This window comes from Macrotis lagotis, chromosome 4, assembly GCF_037893015.1.
Source record: "Macrotis lagotis isolate mMagLag1 chromosome 4, bilby.v1.9.chrom.fasta, whole genome shotgun sequence".
In the NCBI taxonomy this organism is placed as follows: domain Eukaryota; kingdom Metazoa; phylum Chordata; class Mammalia; order Peramelemorphia; family Peramelidae; genus Macrotis; species Macrotis lagotis.
The window spans coordinates 183,734,748-183,757,110 of record NC_133661.1 but is presented as its reverse complement, the minus strand read 5'-3'; the positions used below and the strand labels follow the sequence as shown (position 1 = coordinate 183,757,110).

Sequence of the window (22,363 nt, the reverse complement as noted above, 5' to 3'; positions counted from 1 at the left end):
GTATAGTTACAAAAATGCAGACTGCCCAGATTAACAGAGTAGGAAATAACAAACTTAAAATAACCCATTTCAGAAAAAAAAATTGAAGAAACCATAAACAAACTCCCTATGAAAAAGTCCAGATGGATTTGCAAGTGAATTCTACCAAACATTTAAGGAACAATTAACTCCTATTCTACATAAACTATTTTTAAAAATAGGAGATGAAGGAGATCTGCAAATTCCTTTCATGACACCAGCATGGTACAGATACCTAAGCCAGGAAGAACCAAAATAGACAAAGAAAATTATAGAACAATCTCCCTAAAGAACATTTTTGCAGAAATCTTAAAACACTCAATATATCAATAGCAAAACCGACACAAATCATATGACTATCTCAATATCTGCTGCAAAATACTTTGATAAAATATAAAATCCATTCCTAATAAAAACATTAGAAAGTTTAGGAATAGAGCTTTTCTTAAGATGATAAGTAGTATCTATCTAAAATCATCAACAAACATTATATGTAATGGGGATAAACTTGGAGCACTTCCAATAAGATCAGGGGAGAAACTAGGATGCCATTATCACCATTACTATTCAATATAATTTTAGAAATTTTTTTGTAGCACTAAGAAAAGAAAATAAATTGATGGAATCAGAATTAGCAATGTGGAAGCAAAACTTTCACTCTTTGCAGATGATATGATGGTATACTTAGAGAAAGCCAAAAAATCATCTAAAAACCTGTTTGAAACAATTAACAAATTCAGCAAAGAAGCAGGATATAAAATAAACCCACATAAATCATTGACATTTATATATATATATATATATATATATATATATATGCAACAAAGTCCAAGAGCAAGAGATGGAAAAGGCAATTCCATTTAAAGTAACTGCAGGCAACTTTAAATACTTGGAAATCTAACTCCCAAGACAAAGCCAGAAACTATATGAACACAATTACAAAGCACTTATCACTGAAATTAAGTCAGATCTTAAAAAAAATTCTGCTTCAGAATTTGATGAATACTACATTCACTTTTTTAAAAAATATATCTTATGTATTTCTTTCCCTTAATCCTAATTCCTCATACCAAAAATGACTAATCAATAAATATACTTACCACAAATGATTATGTACAGTCTTAACTTGACTGTTCCATGCTGAGGGGTGGTGGGTGGGAAGGTAGGGTGGAAGGAAATTTTGCAACTTAAAAATATATGTATGCATATGGATGAATATTGAAAACTATCATAACACGTATTTGTAAAAATAAAATATCAATAAAAAATAAAAGATTTTTGCAAAAACTGGAAAATTGTGTGGCAAAAAGTAGGTATAGACTCACACCTCCTACCCTATACTAAAATAAGGTCAAAATGTGTACAAGATTTAGATATAAAGAGTGATAGCATAGAACAATTAACAGATCAAAAATTATTCTATCTGTTGGATGCATGGAAAGGATTAAAGAGCAAGAAATAGACAATATTATCAATTGCAAAATGGATGATTTTGACTACATTAACTTAAAAAGATTTTGCACTAATAAAACCAATGCTGCCAAGATTAGAAGGAAAGCAGAAAACTAAGAAGCAATTTTCACAGCTGGGGGTTCTGAGAAAGGGACTCATTTCTAAAATATATAGAAATTTGCAACAGATTTTAAGGTTATAAGTCATTTCCAAATTGATAAAATGGTCAAAGAATATGAAAAGGCAGTTTTCAAATGAAGTAATCAAAGATATAAATAATCATATTAAAAAATGGTCCAAATCATTACTAATTCGAGAAAAGCAAATTAAAACAACTATTAAGTTGCACCTCACACCTACCAGATTGACTAAGATGACAAAAAAGGGAACATGATCAATGTTGGAGAGGTTGTAGGAGGATTGGAACATTAATGCATTGTTAGTGGAGTTGTGAACTGATCCCACCATTCTTGAGAGCAATATGGAACTATGCTCAAAGGGCAATAAAAATGACCATACCCTTTGACCAGCAATTCCAATTCTAGGCCTCTATCCATAAGAGATCACAAAAACTGGGAAAAGTCCCACATGTTCCAAAATATTTTTGTAGTGGCAAAGAATTGGAAATTGAGGGAAATCAGGGGGATGATTGAACAAGTTATAGTATATGAATGTTATGAAATACTATTGTTCTATAAGAAACCGTGAATAGTTGGCTCTAGAGAAGCATGGAATGAATTACAGGATCTGCTACTGAATGAAGGGAGCAAAAACAAGAGAATATTGTACACATTAACAACAACATTGTGGGTTAATCAACCTTGATAGAAGCAGCTCCTCTCAGCAGTTCAGAGAAACAGAATTAACTATGGACAATGTTATCCCAATCCAGAGGAAGAAAAACAAAACAAAACAAGATAAAAATCCTTCAGAATCTGATGAACACTATATTCAGTTTTAAAAAAATTTTCTTACGTATTTATTTCCCTTAATCCTAATTCCTCATACCAAAAATGACTAATCTGTAAACATGTTTAACACAAATGTGTATGTACCATATTCACCAGACAGAAAGAATGGAAAGAAGTTATGGAATTTAAAAATATGCTTATGCATGTGGATGAATGTTGAAAAACTTTCATACCATGCAATTGGAAAAATAAAATAAAATATAAAAAAAAAGAAGATATTTCCCTATCAAGGTCCCAAAACCAAATGTCAGTCCTCTCCTGTATGCTTTCATGACTCCAACTCTTAAAAGTACTGTCCTTTGTAGATTAGAAACAGGGAGTTTATTTCCATAAAACTGCCTTTAGAAAACAGTTATCATCAGAAAAAAAATTGTTTTTAATATTCTATTCTAGGAAAGATCATTCCTTTTTTATTCCTGCAAATCTCATTCTTCTCCATAAGAAACTAAAATATACTTACATTCTATGGAAGTGAAGATTCTAGACCTAGAGCTAGAAAGAGCTTCCAATGTCATTTAGCCCAACTTCTTCATATTATAGACAAGAACAAAAGGTTTAGGGAAGTTATGTGAAGTTAGAATGAAACTAAGAAAGAAGGATACAATGTTCTTTTTACTTAATGGCCCACTCTTGCTTTTTTATTCTTTTTTTATTAAATATTTTATTTATATATTTTTTCAGCTACATGCAATGGTAGTTTTCAACAAGAACTTTTTGCAAGGTTTTGACTTTTACATTTTTCTTCCCTACTGTAGCCCCTCCCCAGACAGAAAGCAATCTAATATAAACTATACATGTATAACCATACTAAACATAGATCCATATTAATTATGTTGTAGAAAAAGAACCAAATACAAATGAAAAAAATTAGAGAGAAAAAAGATATAATATATAAGACAATATTGGTTTACATTTAAACTCTATAGTTCCTACTCTAGATATGGATGGTATTTTCCATCAAAAATCTTTTAGAATTGTCTTTGATTATTATACTGTTGATATACACAAATCCATCTTAGGTGATCATCACCAATGTTGCCAATGGTATGTATAATGTTCTTCTGGTTCTACTCATTTCACTCTGCATCAATTCATGCATGTCTTTCCAGGCTATTCTGAAGTGCCATCCTTTATGATTTCTTATAGAACAATAGTGTTCCATCACATTCTTATACCACAATTTGTTCAGCCATTTCCCACTTGATAGGCATCCCCTCAATTTCTTTGCTACTACAAAATGAGCAAAATATTTTTGTACATATGGATTTTTTACCCTTTTGTGATCTCTTTGAGATACAGGCTTAGTAGTGGTATTACTGGATCAATAGGGTAAGCACAGTTTTATTGTTTTGGGGGTATAATTCCAAATTGCTCTCCAGAAAGGTTGGATCAGTTCACAACTCCACCAACAATGCATTAGTGGCCCAGTTTTGCCACATCTCCTCATTAATAGTTTTCCTTTTTAATCATATTGGTTGATCTGATAGGACACAGTGTTCTTTCTATTGTGTTGCTATCTACAATCATCAGATCCCCTAAGAATAGCATATTCAGCAAATCAACAGCCTTTTGCTAAGACTGGAGCACATTCTTGCCTCCAGTTACTCATGCATTTATTCTAAGTCTTCATAAGTACAGTGAGAACTCAATAAATATTCAGTAATAGAGTCCTTGCTACAGATGCTCTAGAGGACATCTCTATTATTCTTCCTGCTACAGTCAGTGAACATTCAACAGCATTCTGGTGTCTGAGATGCAGTGTGGGTTCCCTGAACTCAGAATTCTTGTCCATTCTAAATATTGTAGGTTCATTTGCTCCTTGTTCTTTGTATAAATATCAAATCATTTGCAAAATCTACTGCACCCATTCAAGTCTTGGTTTCTACTTGCCAAAGTGATTATAATAGAACTGGCCTTCAGTTTTACCTTTCTGTATTTATCTGGGCAATCTTCATAATGGACCACTTTAATCTTATTATGCCTCTATTAAAAACCTCCAATGATTCCCATTGTCTACTGAGAAATCACTGAAGGCATTTGAATAGAAGAATAAAAGGATCAAAGTTTCCTTTAGAGCCTTCTATAAACAGGCTCCAACCAATCTTTTCAGTATCATATCATTCTCTTCTTCTTCAGGAATTCATATTCCTGACATCTGACATTCTTCTCTGTTCCCCAGTTCTCATACTGCAAGCACCCCTCTCCATTCCCTTGTTCACATAATACCCCATGCTTTAAATATGCTTCCCCAACTATGTTCTCTGTTAATATACCTTCATAAATTCATATGTTGTTTCTGCAAATATAAATATCTCATGGAAGTTGTCTTTATTTTCCTTTGCCCCTTTCAAATTTTACCTGGTATCAGCAATCAATAAGTATTCTCAAATAAATCCTAAGTACCAAGTATTCTGTGAGATCCTAAAGATGTAAACATAAGGAGCTATCTATGACATTCTCAATCTAGTATAAGATAAGTAATTCTAGAAGCTAAACAAAAGTATATGTTTTGATTGTAATATATACAACTTTCCCCCAATTACATTAGAGAGTAAGTACCTGTAGGATGGGAGCCTTCATCTTTCAAATCTATATTCCTTAACTAGCATATTGTCTGGGTTTTTATTTGTACTGACTTTATTTATTGAAAGAACAATGAATCTTTTTGTTTACAAGGTCTATATTCATTGCTCCAGTCATTACATTGGAGGTCCTGATCATTGTCAAAAATAGCATGTGATATTAGTTCTATGTCCAAGAAGAGCAGTTGTGAAATGACAGCTAGGTTATGAGCAAGTAGGCTTAGAATCCCCATTTCCTAGAGCAAAAGAGCCTATGATTAGGGACTCCACATACCAAAACTCAATTGAGTGTTCATTGCCTGCAAGAGGAAGAAGAATGGAGATGCCCTCCAGAGTTTCCTTAGTGATGTGTCTCCATCTGGGTTGTGGGTTAGAGGATTTATGGAATTGGGAAAAGAAAGCACCTGAAGACAGGTCTGAAGAAGAGAGATATGGGATTTCCTGGCAATGATTTGGAAGTAAAAAAAAAAATTGTAAGACATGATGACTTCCTCAAGCCCGGAAAGTCTTAGAAAGAGAGAGCCCCACTATCTACTTCATTTGCACAAAAATGACTTTCAGTGGTAGTTCAGCCAGGATCCTGAGGGAAGTCTTCCTATTTCATTTAGGAGTAAATCCTCCATATCCATTTGAGTCCAGAGGGGAAGTAGAAAGGAAAATTCTGATCCATGATTATCAGGAAGGACCACTACAGGTCAGCTATCTCCTTCTGAGGTATGGAGCCTCAATATTCCCAAGACACTAACAAAATTCATACAAACCCCGCAGTTTCTGTATATAGAGTCCTGTATATAGTATTACCTTATAAAGACTTAGAGATAACTAATACAGATGACAAAATATTGTAACTGAGATCAAGACCTTAGTTCAAATATCACCCTGACTCTTAATTGGGGTGTGATCCTGGGAAAGTCACTTAATCTACTCTGCCTGTGTCAGTTTCCTCAAGTGTAAAATGGGGATAATAATATCCACCTCTTTTTTTGTGAGAATAAAATTAGAGAATATTTGTAAAGAGCACCTGGAACATAATAGGCATTAAATAAATATTTATTTTATTTGGAAGGTCCCTTGTGGACTTTTAAATTATCTAAATGGTTCCTTCACCATGACTCTTTAGGAAATCCACCTTTTGCAGGATAGAGTCAACAGCAAATTGAGTTGCTTTCCAGAAACTATTTCAATTATATTAGTAATAATAATAACAATCATGATTATGAAAGTTGTTTCAAGACTTAGTCTCTTTTTTTGACAAAGAAGGTTCTATCCTACATGGATTAAAATGTGCCCAGAATCCCAGGACCAGTGATAAAAGTTTCACCCCTGATTTTCCCCAAGTCTCATTTACATGTAAGCCAAAATGACATCCTCATGCTAGAAAGGAAGGATTTTGATAGCAATGACATGCCTCTGGAACCCTCTATGCATGCTTTGAATCCTCCTTTAATATTCAGTGATATAATAATTTTGATCTTATACTGCCTCTTACCATAACATACAATCACTTGGTGAATGTTCTTATATTCACAATCAGGTATTTATCTTTTTTTTTACCTTGACTATTATAGCAGCCTTCTAAATAGTTGTCCTACTTCCAGAATAATCCTCAACACCACCATCCAATTTCAACGTGTGGAATCTTCATAATATACCTTTTTTGTCCAAACCATTTTATCCAAGCAACTTCAGTGACTGCAAATTGCCTACTGAATAAAGATGAATTTCATGACCCTGTATTAAAGTTGTTTCACAAGCAAAGTCTAATCAATTGGTTTAATCTTATGCAACTTAGTTCCTCTGTATATATTCATATTTCTTACCAACTAGAATATTCTATACCTTTGGTAGAAAGCTTCTATCAGAATGCATTTGCTTATGTTACCCTCCATGGATTCAATATTGTTTTTGTTCAGTCATTTTAAATTGTGCCTGACTCTTCATGGCTCCATTTTGGATTTTTTTGGTAAGGATACTGGAGAGATTTGTCAACTATAGATAAAGAAACTGAGGCAAATAAGTTTAAATGACTTGTCCAGGGTCCCACAGCTAAGTAAATCTCTGAGGCTGGATTTGAATTCAGTTCTTCCTGACTTCAGGCCTGGAACTCTACTCTACACTGTCCAACTGCCCCATATTAATTTCCCTCCTCCTTCTAATGGTGCCCTATCCTTGTTTCAAGGTGTAATTCTTCCATGATACAAGACCCCCCACCCACCCAACTGGACATTATCTCTCCCTCTCCGAATATTTACAGCATTCCTTTGTCCTCATCACATTCTACACTCATTAATATACCTCTCATTTTCCTCACATTTGTCTTCGCTTATGGAGAGTGGGTGTTTTCTCTTTCATTTGAGTATGGAACACTGTCTTGCACAAAGTATATACTTACAAAAGGTTTTATTCACCCCTTCTGGAATAAAGATAGAAATAAAATGTAGCAATATATTCAACAATTCCTCTCTCCCAAAAATATTCAATAATTCCTAAAGAGAAAAATTTTCCAATTGCCTCTCTGATATTTTATCCTTGGCCTGTAGAAGTCAGTCTTTCCATTTTCAGGGCACCTGAATTCTTCCCGAGCATCTGTGAAAGAGGCTGCTTATTATGTGTGAAGAGACAGACCAGGCTGTGATTGGTTGAGTAGTCAGGCAGAAAAAAATAACTTCCCCTAGTCAGAGAGGGGAAAAAAAATCCTAGATATATTTAGAATTAGCAGCCTCCTTTGACTAAAGAATCCATTTTTCCAGAACCCAAACTAACTATTCACTGACCCTGGTATTAGAAGATAGAGACATGCTGTAGACCCTCCTTTGTGATCCTGTGTCTTCACCTGGCTGGTGAGTTAAGGGGTTTCTATATTATGTTTGTGTGTGTGTGTGTGTGTGTGTGTGTGTGTGTGTGTGTGTGTGTGTGTGATAGGAAATGCTGAATTGATGACCAATGACCTGTGTCTTGCATTATCTTTCTGTCCAGGGGTGAGCTGCCTACAGAAGGTGGAGCAGAGTCCTCAGTTCCTAAAGTTCCAGGAGGGCGAGACCACCACAATCAACTGCAGTTATACAGAAGTCACTAATAAAGGGGTGCAATGGTTTAAGCAGGATGCTGGGAAAGGCCTCATCTTTCTATTATCCATAACTTCAGGAGAGAAGCAAAATGGAAGATTAAAATCCATGAGCAACTTAAGGGAGCGCCACAGTTCCCTGCACATTGTTGATGCCCAGTCTAAAGACTCAACCACCTACCTCTGTGCAGTAGGGGCACAGTGATCCACAGGCACCAGCAGCCTGTGCACAAACCCTGAGGCTGGAGTCTCAGTCTTACTCCCTGAAAGACTGTAATAGGGGGACAGCTTCAGAGCTGTTCACTTTTTTCCTCTCAACCTTTCTTCCATCTTCCTAGATCTACAGCTCTACCTCATAATTCCAAGATCTGGGACTTAACCCCTGCACCTGACCATCCCCAGGTGCCTATCCCTACTATAGAGCAATAACAGAAAGTCAGGCAGTCTGAGGGTGCAGGTGGAGGCCTGGTAGAATTCACTTCTTTTTATTCAATGGCTATTTTATCATCTTAATGTCTTAATATCACTTTATACTCACCCCTATACAGAGGGACATTCCTCTATGACAAAGAATCTAAGAAGAAAGAAAAAAACACTATATGCGAAAGTAATCAAGTCTATCAAGACTTGTAACATTCCATATAGTATTGTATTCCCACCCACCCCCATCCATCTTGATAAAGAAGAGGAAGGGGATGAGAAAAGCTGCATTTTTTCACATTCTAGAGAGCTAACTTGATCTTTTAAATTAGGCAATGTCCCCTTTCAGCTTCTGGTCTTAACATGTACATTATTATAATCACTTCAGGTTTATTTATTAGGGTTTCTTCACCTTTGATTCATCCTATTTCACTCAGCAATGTTTCATAAAGGACTTCCACATTGCTCAGTAAGTCAGTTGTAAGACTGATTTTTCCTGAATCTTAATTCTTAAGATGTTATTACCTCTCAGTATTGTTTTGGACATGAAATGATGTGATATTTGGAAGACACTTAGCATAGTGCCTGCTACATAGTAAGTAATTAAAAAATATTTGCCTTCTTTCTTCCATACTATGTGCTCACTTGGACACTGTACTCACTTAGCTTTACAAATAGTATCTCATTTAATCCTCACAAAACCTTGGTATGCCAGTGTTATCATGCTTGTCATTTGTACAGTTCAGGAAAATTAGACAGGAGTGAAGTAAGATACCCAGAGTTACATAACTGGCAAATGTCTGAGATCTGATTGGGATCTAGGTCTTCCTTGTTCCAAATTCATCATTGTTTTCACTATGCTACCTCATTGCTTCAAGGAAGCTGATGACCTTGAATCTCAGGGTATCTGGAGTAGGGGAAGATATAAGAAAACTGGAAAGGTAGGAGGAGCCCTTGTGATAAAAGTTTTGAAAGTTCTTCAGAATGATTTGAATTTCTAATCATTAATAAGATAGAAGTAGTAAGCTACATTAATATACTATCATATGTTTAGTCACTTCCCAAAAATCACAAATCTCAACCCAACCTTATAGAGGAGCATCAGCAATGAAGAAACAGAATTAGCCTGTTCAGGTTATGCCTTCAGAGTTTTTTTTTAATAAAATTGAAACAGTCCCTTGCTTCCTGCTTCCTTTTGCCTTACCTGTGCTCCTAAGACTTGACAGATTTTCCCATTCTCACCTCTTCCTTCATCAACACTTCTTTCTTGTATTCTTCTGTCTCAGTTGTTGTATTTCAAGTACTGTAGATTTCTAACCATTCACCTGTCTTTTCTATCTCTGAAATGCTTAATCCTTCCTCAATTCTAATAAGAATAATAGAAGAGGGAGCGTGACCTATGAATTATCAATATCATAGCTAGCATTTCCATAGTGTTTTAAGCTTTCAAAATGTTATTTACATTGTATCATTTGATACAATAATTTTAGGAAACTATTATAATACCCATTTTACATATGCAGTAGTTGATGCTAAGAGTTAGTAAGTAATTCATACAGTAAACTTCTCAGATAGTACTTGAACTCATATCTTCCTGATTCCAAGGCTATGAGTCAAGAAGACATGGGATGAGTCTTCTCTGACAAATATCACCTATGTGAAACACAGCAGTTCTCTTAATGGTTTAGAACTCCAAATAATTCCCTAAGATTAAAAATTATACATATATGACAACCTTCACTAATAAAACACTTCTCTTTGTTCCCCATATCAGTGAAATTAAAGGACTGAATAACAAGAGCAAAACAAAAACAGAACAAAAATTACCTAGAGGAAAAGATGAAGCCATTTAAATAATAAAAGCTAAAATTATTCAGAAAATTGTTTCTAAAATAGAAAATCTAAAATTTCATTGAAAATATGTGAACTATATTTTGAATATTCTTAACTCACATTAATAGAAATTTAGTTAATTATTGCCCAGAATCATATACAATTATTCCCTACCCAATTCCTAGTCTATATAGGATGGGTGCTAGATCAGAGTGCCAGCTTTCTTCCCCAAAAGAGATTCCAGTTGGCAAAGCTATTGATTTTTTTGGTCTCTTTCCAGAATCAGCATCCTGAATTTTTCTCTGGCTATGAAACATTCAACTAAAGAAGATATTTTCTTCAAGGTCCTTGATCGCCTTGGCCTGCATGATTCTAGGACTCCAAATTCTTGAAAGTTACAACTAGCACAGCTGAGAACTGACAACAAACTGAATTTCTTCCCAGAAATGATTTCAACTACTTTCATAAATTTAATAGGTTTCTTTGGCATGTCTGTCACTGAGAAGAATCCTTTCTCTAGATCATGAGGATATGTATTTAGTTTTCAACAATCATATTTTTTACATTATTCTCCCTACCCCTGACAGGAGGCAATGTAATATTGACTCTATATTTATAACCATGCTAGAGATCTATATTAATAGATCTATATTAATCATTTTGTGAAAGAAAAATCAGATCCAAATGGAAGAAAAAATTAGAGAGAGAAAAAATGACAATTCATAAGACAACTTTTTTAAAAATTGAAGATAGTAAACTTTGGTCTGCATTTAAGTTCCACAGTTCCTTCTCTGGATATAGATGATATTCTAACATGTTCCAAGAATCCCTTTCTTACAGGAATAAAACTAATAGGTAACACTTATAAAGTACTTCTTATGAGCCCAACAGTATGCTATGCTTTCTCTATTTTTTTAACTTATTTGATTGTCACAATAGCCTTGGGAGATAGAGGAAATTATCATCCCCTTTGAGCAGATAAAAAAAACTGAGAAAAAAAGAGATTATACAACTTTCCAGGGTCAGACAGATGCTAAGTGTCTGATATAGGATTTAAACTTGAATCTTAATGCCTTTAAGCCCTGTCCTAGGTGGTACAGGTACTACCTATCTGCCCAACCCAACCATCTTATTACTGATTGCACCCAGCACTTACTATAAATTCAAGTCAAACTGATTTCCTCAAGCTAGACCTGAAGCATCTTGAGGACAGCAAAAGTATCTTCTAATTCTGGTATATAGGGCTAGCATCTCATGCAGGCTAACTATTCAGTGATAGGAAGAGTCACTTCTGACCTCCTGGTTCCTTGTCCACACATAACAATTATTTGTAAGCCCTTCTCCTTTAAGCTAAACCTTTATCTCCTATTATCAAAACTATCATCTACATTAACTGTTCTGCCTCCAGTCTGTCCTTCCTGCAATCTGTCCTTTTTAAAAATTTATTTATTTATTTATTCACTTATTCATTTATTTATTTGTTTGTTTGTTTATTTGTTTTCAACCATATGTACATGCATATTTTTAAGTTACAAAATTTCCTTCCACCCTCCCTTCCCACTCCCTCCCCTCAGAGGAGAACAGTCAGATTAGCACTGTATATACATATTTTGGATAATCATGTATATATTACTCATTTGGGGATGAGGAATTAGGATTAAAGGAAAGAGATACATAAGAGAATTTTTCTAAAGTGTTCATCAGATTCTGAATGATTGGTTTTTCTTTTTTTTTTATTTTCTGAATGGATTTGTTTTTCTTCCTCTAGATGGGGATAACATTACCCATAGCCTGTCTAATGGTTGTCCTAGCTCTCTGAACTGCTGAGAGGAGTTCCTTCCATTAAGGTTGATCATCTCACAATGTTGTTGTTAATGTTTGCATTGTTCTCTTGGTTCTGCTTCCTTTCCTCAGCATCAGATCCTTTAAGTCATTCCATACTTCTCTAGAGTCTGACTATTTATGGTTTCCTAAAGAACAATAATATTCCATAGTATTTTTGTAGTGGCAAGAATTGGAAATATCACTTGCCATAACTCTCTCAACCCAGTTAGTATCTTTTCTGCTGCCGAATTTCTTTTTAACAATTTTAGGTCTTTCCTTATCCCCATTATATTCTACCCTGTACTTGGTTCTTTTCTCTGCATCACATATTCATCATACTCCCAATAAACACATAGCTTTTTAGGTATTTCAGTATAGAATTGAACCATACCAGGCACTTAACAAAAGATTTATTTGTTGAGAAGAAGAACAACAATATGATGATCTCTTTGTCCAAAGTGTTTGTCAATTCTGAATAGGGATAGTTTTTCATTGATCCAGAAGTGTAATATCCATGGCCTGGGACAATGTCATTACCTGACATACCTTCAACTGAGGGTTCATCTATGAATGTGACTACTTTGATTGTGTCAAATGACAGACCAAACAGATTGGTTCAGCAGCCAAGTTGATAACTTATACAGAGTGAACAAAAACAATCACAGAGCCTATAAGAAGGTGTCCTCTAATACTGGTATTGAAAGTTGACTATGTGCCATAGACCCTCACTAGTGATTCTGTGTCTTCATCTGGCCTATAGGTTGAGGGGTTTCTGTAAATAAAGACAAGAAAAGTCAGAGGCTATTCTCAAAGGACTGAGAGACAGTCAACAACAGTCAAATGGAGTTTCTTGGCTATGTTGTGGAAGTGATAGATATAAAATGATGGAGGATGCTGACCTGATGACCAGTGACCTATGTCTGACATAGTCAGGGGTGGGCTGCCTACAGAAGGTGGAGTAGAATACTCAGTTCCTGAAGATTGGGGAGGGAGAGAGCTCCACAATCAATTGCAGCTACACAGAAAATACTAGTCAAGGGCTGCAGTGATTCAGGGAAGATTCTGGGAAAGACTTCACCTCCTTATTTTTCATAACTTTAGAGGAGAAGTAGAATGGAAGGTTGAGATGAATGTTCAACAAAAAGGAACTCTATAGCTCTCTGAACATCCCTGATGCCCAGCCTGAAGACTCAGTCACCTACATCTGTGCTGCTGGGATTCAATGCACCTCAAGAACCTGTAGGTTGTGCACAAAGTCTAGAACTAAGTCACAGAAACTTCCAGAAAACATATTGTGACAACATAGAAACATATCCACAGGCTTATTTTCCTGGTTCTATTTGACCTCCCTCATTGATTTTGGGATGAGTCACTTATACAATGCCTCTTGCCCTAGGCTGAATATCCATTGGTAAAACAATATCATAGAAAAGAACTAGATCAAAGTGGTTGTTAAGTAGAAACCTGGTAGAGCTCACACTCCTTAATTTCTCAGTTTAGGTTCACAGAATATGTTAGGGATCAGCACAGAAGAGAGAGTTAAAACACAAGATTGGTCTGCTAATGCTGACCTCCCTCAAGGAAGCATTTCTTTGTTCTGGGCTTCATGCCCCACTGTTTTTCCACAGTGAAATTTCTCTCCAGATGCATTGGACTACAACTGGCTCCCAGATTCTATGTCAAATTATATCTGACCTCAAATATGTCCCAAATTACTAAAAATATTAAATGTGTCTCATGTCTCTTCTCTGAGTCCCTGTGCCAAACTTAAAACTCTTTGTTCCTCATATTTGATTCTTCAGTCATAGGATTTTAAAGCTAATTGATTTTAGTAATGATCTTTTGATTTGTTAAATAAGCAGTTAAGTAAATAAAATAGTACAACATCAATTAATAAATCTAGACAAAGAATCTACCTCCTCCCATGCTTGATTCAGTGGAATTCATCTTGGATTGGAGGTTTCTTGTAAAGTTGGGTGGAATCTGATCGAAGAGAAAGTTAGTTCAATTTTCAGAAACAAATTTTCTGAAATTAGAACTTTAGAAAATGAGAAAAATATTTATCTTCTTAACTCATTGATAATAAATAATAATTTCAGAATTATTCTTCCAATGGAAGTAAGACTAGACAATTTCTTGTACTTGAGATTTCTTCCTTCTTTATATAATCAATTTATAGCCAACTCAAGCAGAGTCCATTGTTCCCTGGAAGAGAAACTTTACTCCCAGAATCCCCTTTTCGTATAATGAAGGCACAATAACTTCTCCAAGATAGAAAAAAAGCATCTCAAAGTCATGAATGTGTTGTCTCTAAGTCACCCATGTCTAGAGTGCAGAATGGGCTGTGAGCTATTGTTGATCAGTTGTCTGAGTCATGTCTAACTCTTTTTGACTCCAGTTGTTCTTGCCAAATATACTAGAGGGCTTTGCTATTTCCATCACTAGTTCATTTTTTACAGATGAGAAACATGCTGTGACATCACAAAACAAAGAGAAGACCTCTCATTTTTTCTCTGCATTATCTCTCCTATACACTTTCATCACTCCTTTGACACTGTCACCACAGTAGTATCAGCTCTTATTATCTCATACCTCGACAGTTGGTCTCCTTGCCATAAGGCTCTCCCTACTTCAAGTCCTGCTTCTATTCAACTATCAAAGTCATCTTTCTAGGACACATGCAAAACCATGTCATACCCCCTATTAAATCAACCCTGTGGTGTCCTCTTTACCACCAGGATTAAATCTGCTGCCTGGCTTTCAAAGACTTTTATGATATGCTCCCCCCTTAAATTTTCCAATTTTTATATACCAAACCATGTCACTCCCAAACACTCTCTGGATATTCCAGTGACTCTTGCCATCCTGCTGCACGTGGTGCAAAAGACTCCCTCTCCTGAATATGGATATTTTTACTCAAATTTCTACTTCTTCTTGAATGCCCTCCCTCCTTAGCTCTGCCTCTGAGCATGCCTAGCATCCCTTAAGTTCCAGGTAATATCTTCACTACTAAGAAAAGTGCTTTTTTTCTCCATTAGTTCTGGTGTCATTGTCCTGCTGATTATTTCAATTATATCTCAGGATAGATAGATAGATAGATAGATAGATAGATAGATAGATAGACAGACAGATAGAAAAATTAACAGAAAGAAGAGATATAAATATATGGATAAATATTGATATAGATTTATTTATATAATGTATCTATAGAGAAATTTAGATATATAAGAACAATCTAGATATATATAGATATATTGTATGAATATGTATATTTGTGTATACATATGCAGATATATACATGTAGGCATATGTACACACTTATATATACATGTATGTATAATGCATATATGTATATGGATAGGTTGACATCATGATATTTGAGTGAAGTTACAGTGTGGCCAACTATGTCTGCTCAGACTAATATGAGCCCAGAATGCTCTACCACAGGTTGGGAGCAAATAGGTCCCATGAACAATTGGGTGGGTTCTCTCAATTGATTTATCTTGTGCATATGCATGTGTACATATATACATATAGATTTTATGTACATTATACACACATACATGTATAAATAAAAACATATTTATATGTTATTGCTTATATAAGGTTTCCCTCATTAACTATGACTCCCATCATGATCCAGGACTTTCTTTTGCCTCTCTTTCCAACCCTGCTCCTGTTATAGTGTTCGGCACATAAAACATGCCTAATAAATGTTTATTGAATAATAATAATAATAATAATAATAAAAATTTTGGATTTGGAGTCCCAGTGAATTGTATAAAATCCCATCTCTGTGTTATTACTAATGAACTTCCTATATTTGTCAAACAACCTGTCCAGGATTCAATTTCCTCACCTATAAAAGAAGATTAGAAGAGATGTTTTTGAGGTCTTTTACAGCTCTAAAGATATGATCTTATCATTCTAAGCATAGCACTGAAGCATCTTACTGTATACAAAATAGTCAGGAATTTTTCCTCACAGTCCTAAACATTCTATGGTTGACCTAAGGACTACCATGGACAAAATGTCTGCATTATATAGAGGTGTTATGTATCTATGAATAATATCTTGTATGATGTATGACAAATGCCACTCTGATTGGCTGAGAAACCAGGCTGAAGCATCACTGGTGTGTTTCCTGGTACAATGAGAGAACTACAAGCATTCATATTTGAGAAAGAAATCTTGAATATAGAGCACTGGCATTTGACTATTGACTAAGGCAAATAAGAGAATGGAGAACCACATATGGAGTTCATTAGTGGTCATGTGGCTTCTGCTTAAATGTAAGTTTCTGGAGATAGGAAAAGGGAGATTCACCATTCCCACAAAATATTATAAGGGACCTTAAAAACAGGACATTTTTACAAGTGTTAAGTGGGAGAGGCAATTCTATAGTAATAATCACATAGGACTTCTTTGGATGTATTGTGAGAGGCAGAGGATAAGAGAAGCAATGTTAAAGGGGATGGTGAACTGATGTCTAGTTTCTGGTGTCTGAAATTGTCTTTTTTTTGCACAGGGGTGAGCTGCCAACAGACAGTGGAACAGTATCCTCGATTTTTGAGTGTCTGGGAGGAAGAGACTATCACCCTAAACTGTACTTTTTCAGACCAAAATTCACAAGTACAGTGGTTCAGGCAGGATTCTGGGAAAGGTCTCACCTTACTATTTTACCTGGCTTCTGGGTCAAAGGAGAGAGGGAGGTTCAAATCCATGATCAGCAGGAAGGATCATCTCAGCTCTTTGCACATTTCTGCCTCCCAGCCCGGAGACTCAGCCACCTACCTCTGTGCCATGAGGGCACAGTGATCCCCAGACACCTGCAGCCTGTGCACAAACCCTCTGACTGGATCCCAGTCACACTCCCTAAAAGACTGTAATAGGGGGGTTGTCGCAGAGCTTTTTATTTTTTCTCCAAGTCTTTCTTCCAACTTTCTAAATTCACACTGAGAGCCTTTTAATTATAACTCTACCTTACGCTTCCAAGATCAGGAGTTTGACATTTGCTTTCTGACCTTCCCTAGTACCACATCCCTACTACAGAGCAGTAACAGAAAGGCAGGGCTGTTTGAGGATGTGGATGGAAGTACACTCTTCATTTTTATTGAATAATTATCATCCTTTTATTTCATTATTCCCATCTCTACATGGAGGGAACACGCCTTTGACAAAGAATCTAAGAAAAAAAAGTATACATAAGAATGATCTAGGGGGCGGAGCCAAGATGATGACAAGAAGGGATCCAGTCTTAGAAGCTCTCTGATAAAATTCATCAGCTAAGGACTCTAACTAAACTTTCGAGAGACAGAACCCACAAAGGGACCCAGTGAGGCAGTTCTCCTATTCAAGGTAACTGGGAAAAGAGCAGAAAGGCTCTGCTCCCCAGGATTGGAGAGGCAACCTGCCAGAGGGGTGGCCCACCAGAGCCAAAGAACCTCAGCCTCCCGGAGGCAGCCCCAGGGCACTGGGAGTCTCAGCTCACAGTAGCGGGGGAGTCTCCTGAGCTGCACCCCGAGGAGCACCGGGCACAAAGTGGGGGAACAGCAGGGGACCTCTGCCAGAGTGAGCACCTGGAGCCCAACCCTCAGGGCACACAGCAAGTAGCATCTTCTTTCCCCAGCCCTGATCCAGGAAACAGAAGGAGGTGGAGCCGGTAAGCAGGAGCCCCCAGGGCATGAGCCCATTGAGCTGAGGGAGGGGATTGAAGAGAGACTGCCTAGCTCTGTCCTCTGCCCCTGAAACAGGACTCTGGGGCTTTGACCACATTCAGATCCTGATCGCAGTCTAGGCACCCCTATAGAACAGCAGCCCCCCCCCACCTCAGCCCCTTGGCAGAGGGGGGCGCTTATGGTCATTCACAGACCAGGAGGGAGGACAGAGCTGCACACACTGAGACCCTTGTGGGAGTGTCCCAAAAGCTCAAGAAACACCCCAAACCAGGCCCAGGCTGGGAAAATGAGCAAGCAGAGAAAGAAAAAGAAGACTATTGAGAAATATTTTGCAAATGAGCCCAAGAAGGACCAAAATACTCAGTCTGAAGATGAGGAAGCACAAGCTCCTGCATCTAAAGACTCCAAGAAAAACAGAAATTGGGCTCAAGCTATGACAGAGCTCAAAAAAAGACTTTGAAAATCAAATGAGGGAGTTGGAAGAAAAACTGGGAAAAGAAAGGAGATAGATGCAGGAAAAACATGAAAATGAAGTCAGCAGCTTAGTCAAGGAAATCCAAAAAAATGCTGAAGAAAATAGCATGCTAAAAACCAGCTTAGGTCAAATGGATAAAACAGTTCAAAAAGTTATTGAGGAGAAGAATGCTTTAAAAAGCAAAATTGGCCAGATGGAAAAAGAGATAAGAAAACTCTCTGAGGAGAACAAATCCTTCAGACAAAGAATAGAATTCAGGGAGATTGATGAATTTAACAGAAATCAGGAATCAATACTTCAAAACCAAAAAAAATGAAAAATTAGAAGAAAATGTGAAATATCTCATTGAAAAAACAACTGATATGGAAAAACAGACTTAGGAAAGATAATTTAAAAAATTATTGGAATACCTGAAAGTCATGATCAGGAAAAGAGCCTTGACATCATTTTCAAAGAATTACTACAAGAAAATTGCCCTGATATTCTAGAAGCAGAGGGCAAAATAGAAATGGAGAGAATCCACCAATCCCCCAGAGAAAGAGATCCCAAAAAACCAACCCCCAGGAATATTATAGCCAAGTTCCAGAACTCCCAAGTCAAAGACAAAATATTACAAGCAGCCAGAAGGACACAGTTCAAATATCGTGGAGCTGCAGTCAGGATTACACAGGACTTAGCAGCAGATACATTGGAAGCTCGTAGGGCTTGGAATACAATATACCGGAAGGCAAGAGAGCTTAGAATGCAGCCAAGAATGAACTACCAAGCAAGGCTGAATGTCCTCTTCCAGGGAAAAAGATGGACTTTCAATGAACCAGGGGAATTTCAAAGGTTCCTTTTGGAATGGCCAGAGCTGAACAGAAGGTTTGATCTTCAGATACAGGACTCAGGTGAAGCATGGAGATTGGAGGAGAGGGGGGAAATAAGAAGTACTCATTAGAGGATGAACTGCATGTATTCCTGCATAGAAAAATGACACTGATAATACTCATATGAATCTTCTCAGTTAATAGAGCAGGTAGAGAGAGCTTTTATAGTTGAAGCACAGGAGAAAGCTGAATTCGAAGATAAAATATGGTGTAAAAATGGAGTCAATAGAAAAGGGAAATGTAATGGGAGAAAGAAAAAGGAGAGGGGGAATAGTCCAAGATATTTCACATAAGATTTTTTTTTATTACAATGAGCTATTGCAATGATATGGAAGTGGGGAGGCAAGAGGGAATGAGGGAAACTTTGCTCTCATCAGAGATGGCTAGGAGAGGAAACAGCATATATACTTAATGGGGTATAGACATCTGGAGTAAGAAGGAGCAGGGAGCAGAGGGAAGGGGTGGGGATGTGAATAAAGGAGGACAGGATAGACCATGGGGGGAGAGTGGCCAGATATAACACATTTTCTTTCTTACTTCTTGCAAGGGGCTGGGAATGGAAGGCCTGCCCAGGACCACAGGGCCAGGTGGATTCTGGGCCTAAGGGGTGGTATGGGGGCTCAGGGCTTCTTGGACCAGGGATCTGTCTGCTGTGCCACTCAGCGACCCTACAGCAGAGTCATAGTGAAAGGAGAGAGAAAATAGAGTACATGGTAGTGGAGAAATAAGAAAGGAGGGAGTTGCAGTAAGCAATGGCAATGGTGGAAAAATATGGAAATAACATTTGTGATGGACTTATCATAAAGAATGAGATCCACCCATGACAGAGTTGTTGGTGTTAGAACAAAGACTCAAGCACATTTTTTGTTATGATTATTTGGGGGAGGGTGCAGGGCAAGTAGGGCTGGATGGCCTGCCTGGGGCCACATAGCGGGGTGATCTTTGGGTGTCTGGGGCCGGATTTGGACCCAGGTGCTCCTGGCTCAAGGGCCAATGTTCTGTCTGCCACCCAGCCACCCCTACTATTATTACTATTTTATTTTATTTTGGGTCTTTTTTTTCTTTCTTTTTTTTTTTTGTTTTTTGCAGGGCAGTGGGGATCAGGTGGCTTGCTTGTTACATGGCTGGGAGATTGTTGGGTTTACGAGGCTGGATATGGGCTCGGGTGCTTGTGGCTCCAGGGCTGGTGCTTTGTCCATTGCGCCACCTGGCCATACCTACAATTATTACTATTATTATTTTTTAATTTTAATTTTTTTCTCTCCCCTTTACTTTTTTTGCCCAAACAAGTCTATCTATATTCATGGGGGAGGAGGGGTATTTTGTTTACTTGTAAACAAGAATATTTTATTAATGTAAAAAACATTTGTACAAAATGAGAATAAAAAATAAATTTAAAAGAAAAAAAAAGAATGATCTAGTGTGAAGGGATATTCCATATACATTGTACTCCCACCCCCACCCATCCATCTCTGTAAAGGAATAGGAGAGGACAAGAAGAGCTATATTTTCTCATCTTCTCCAAAATCATCTTGATATTTTAAATTAGGTCATGACTCCTTTGACTTTTTTCACACTATGTAATTTTCCACCCTTTGATTCATCCTATTTCACTCAGCAATACTCCATACAAGACTGAGTACTCTTCTCTGTCAGTCAATGAACATTTTTAAAATACTTATTATCTCTCAGTATTGTCTTGGACATGAAATGATGTGATATTTGGAATGGTTTTATCATAGTACCTGTTACAGAGTAGGTGTTTTAAATTTTACTCTCTCTCTGTTTTTCTATGTATTAGGCACTGTGCTAACTTAGCTGCAAAAATATTATCTCACAAAATCCTGGCAGATCAGTTCTGTCTTTATCCTTACTGTCTAGTACATGAAACCAAGATAGAGAGAGGTGAAGTGCATTAATTGCTCAGACTCACATAGCTGGAAAACCCCTAAGGTCACATTAGAACTCTAAATTCAGCCCTTTATTCATTGTGCCACCTCATTGTTTCAAGGAATCTGGTGTCACTCGATGTCAGCTGCCCTTTAGAGGTAGGAGTCTGGTAATGAAAGGCTTTTAATTTATTTCAGAATTCTCTTAATTCCTTATCATCTTGGACATAGAACTATTGTTATATTAATATACCATCACAGGATCAGCCATTTCCTGGAGATCACAAGTCACAACTCAGCTATAAAGAGGAATATTGGTACTGAAGAGAGAGTCATAACAACATAATTGCATTTTCATGCTATGTCTTTAGTCCTTTCCTAAAACTAGGACAGTTCCTTGCTCCCCACTCCCTTTAATCTTCTGATGGTCTCCTCAGACTTGACATAATTTTCTATCCTCACCTCTCTCTCCATCAACACTTCTCTCTTGTATTCTTCTGTCTCAATTATTTCATATCAAATTCTGGAATTTCCAGCTGCCCGTGCATTTTTTCCTATCTCTGAAATAGTTAATTCTTCCTTAATTCTAATAAGAGTAACAGAATAAAGAGAGAGAATGACCTAAACATCCTCCTCCTCCTCCTCCTCCTCCTCCTCCTCCTCCTCCTCCTCATCATCATCATCATCATCATCATCATCATCATCATCATAGTTAGCATTACTGTGGTATTTTAAGTTTTCTAAGTAGCTTCCACATATTATCTTGTTTGATTCAGTAATTTTATGAACTTTGTATCATGATTTTAAATTTGGGAAAGTTGAAGTTGAGAGATGAACATTTGCCAATTTTTATTACAACAAGGTTTTCCCAATGTTCCTCATACCAATGAACTAAAAGAATTGAATAATAACAACTAAACAAAAAATCACCCTAGAGAAAAACATCAAATCTTAAATATCAAAAGCAAAGATTATCATAAAAAGATTTTCTTCTGAGAACCCATACACTTCAATAAAAACATGATTTGAATTAGGCTTTGAACTTTCTTATGTTTCACTGTTCTTAGAATTTCAATTTGTTGTAACTCCCAGAGACATTTCCAATTATGCCTCACCCAGATGCAAACCTATCCATGATGGAGATAAATTAAATGACTTTCCAAGGGTCAGACAACTAGTAAGTGTCTGAAGTGTTATTTGAACTCAAATCTCCTCTCCAGGTCATGCACTCTTTCCACTGCAATGCCTAGTTGCCCAACCCAACCTCAACATGACTAAATGCTGCTAG

At 36.8% G+C, this 22,363-nt stretch overlaps 1 gene segment (V, D, J or C); it reads left to right on the top strand.

The window, feature by feature from the left end:
* The first annotated feature begins 7,959 nt into the window (after positions 1-7,959).
* On the top strand, positions 7,960-8,292 carry LOC141522786 (T cell receptor alpha variable 41-like). The segment is given in 1 exon segment: positions 7,960-8,292. A coding segment is annotated over 1 exon segment (333 nt).
* The last annotated feature ends 14,071 nt before the right edge of the window (positions 8,293-22,363 follow it).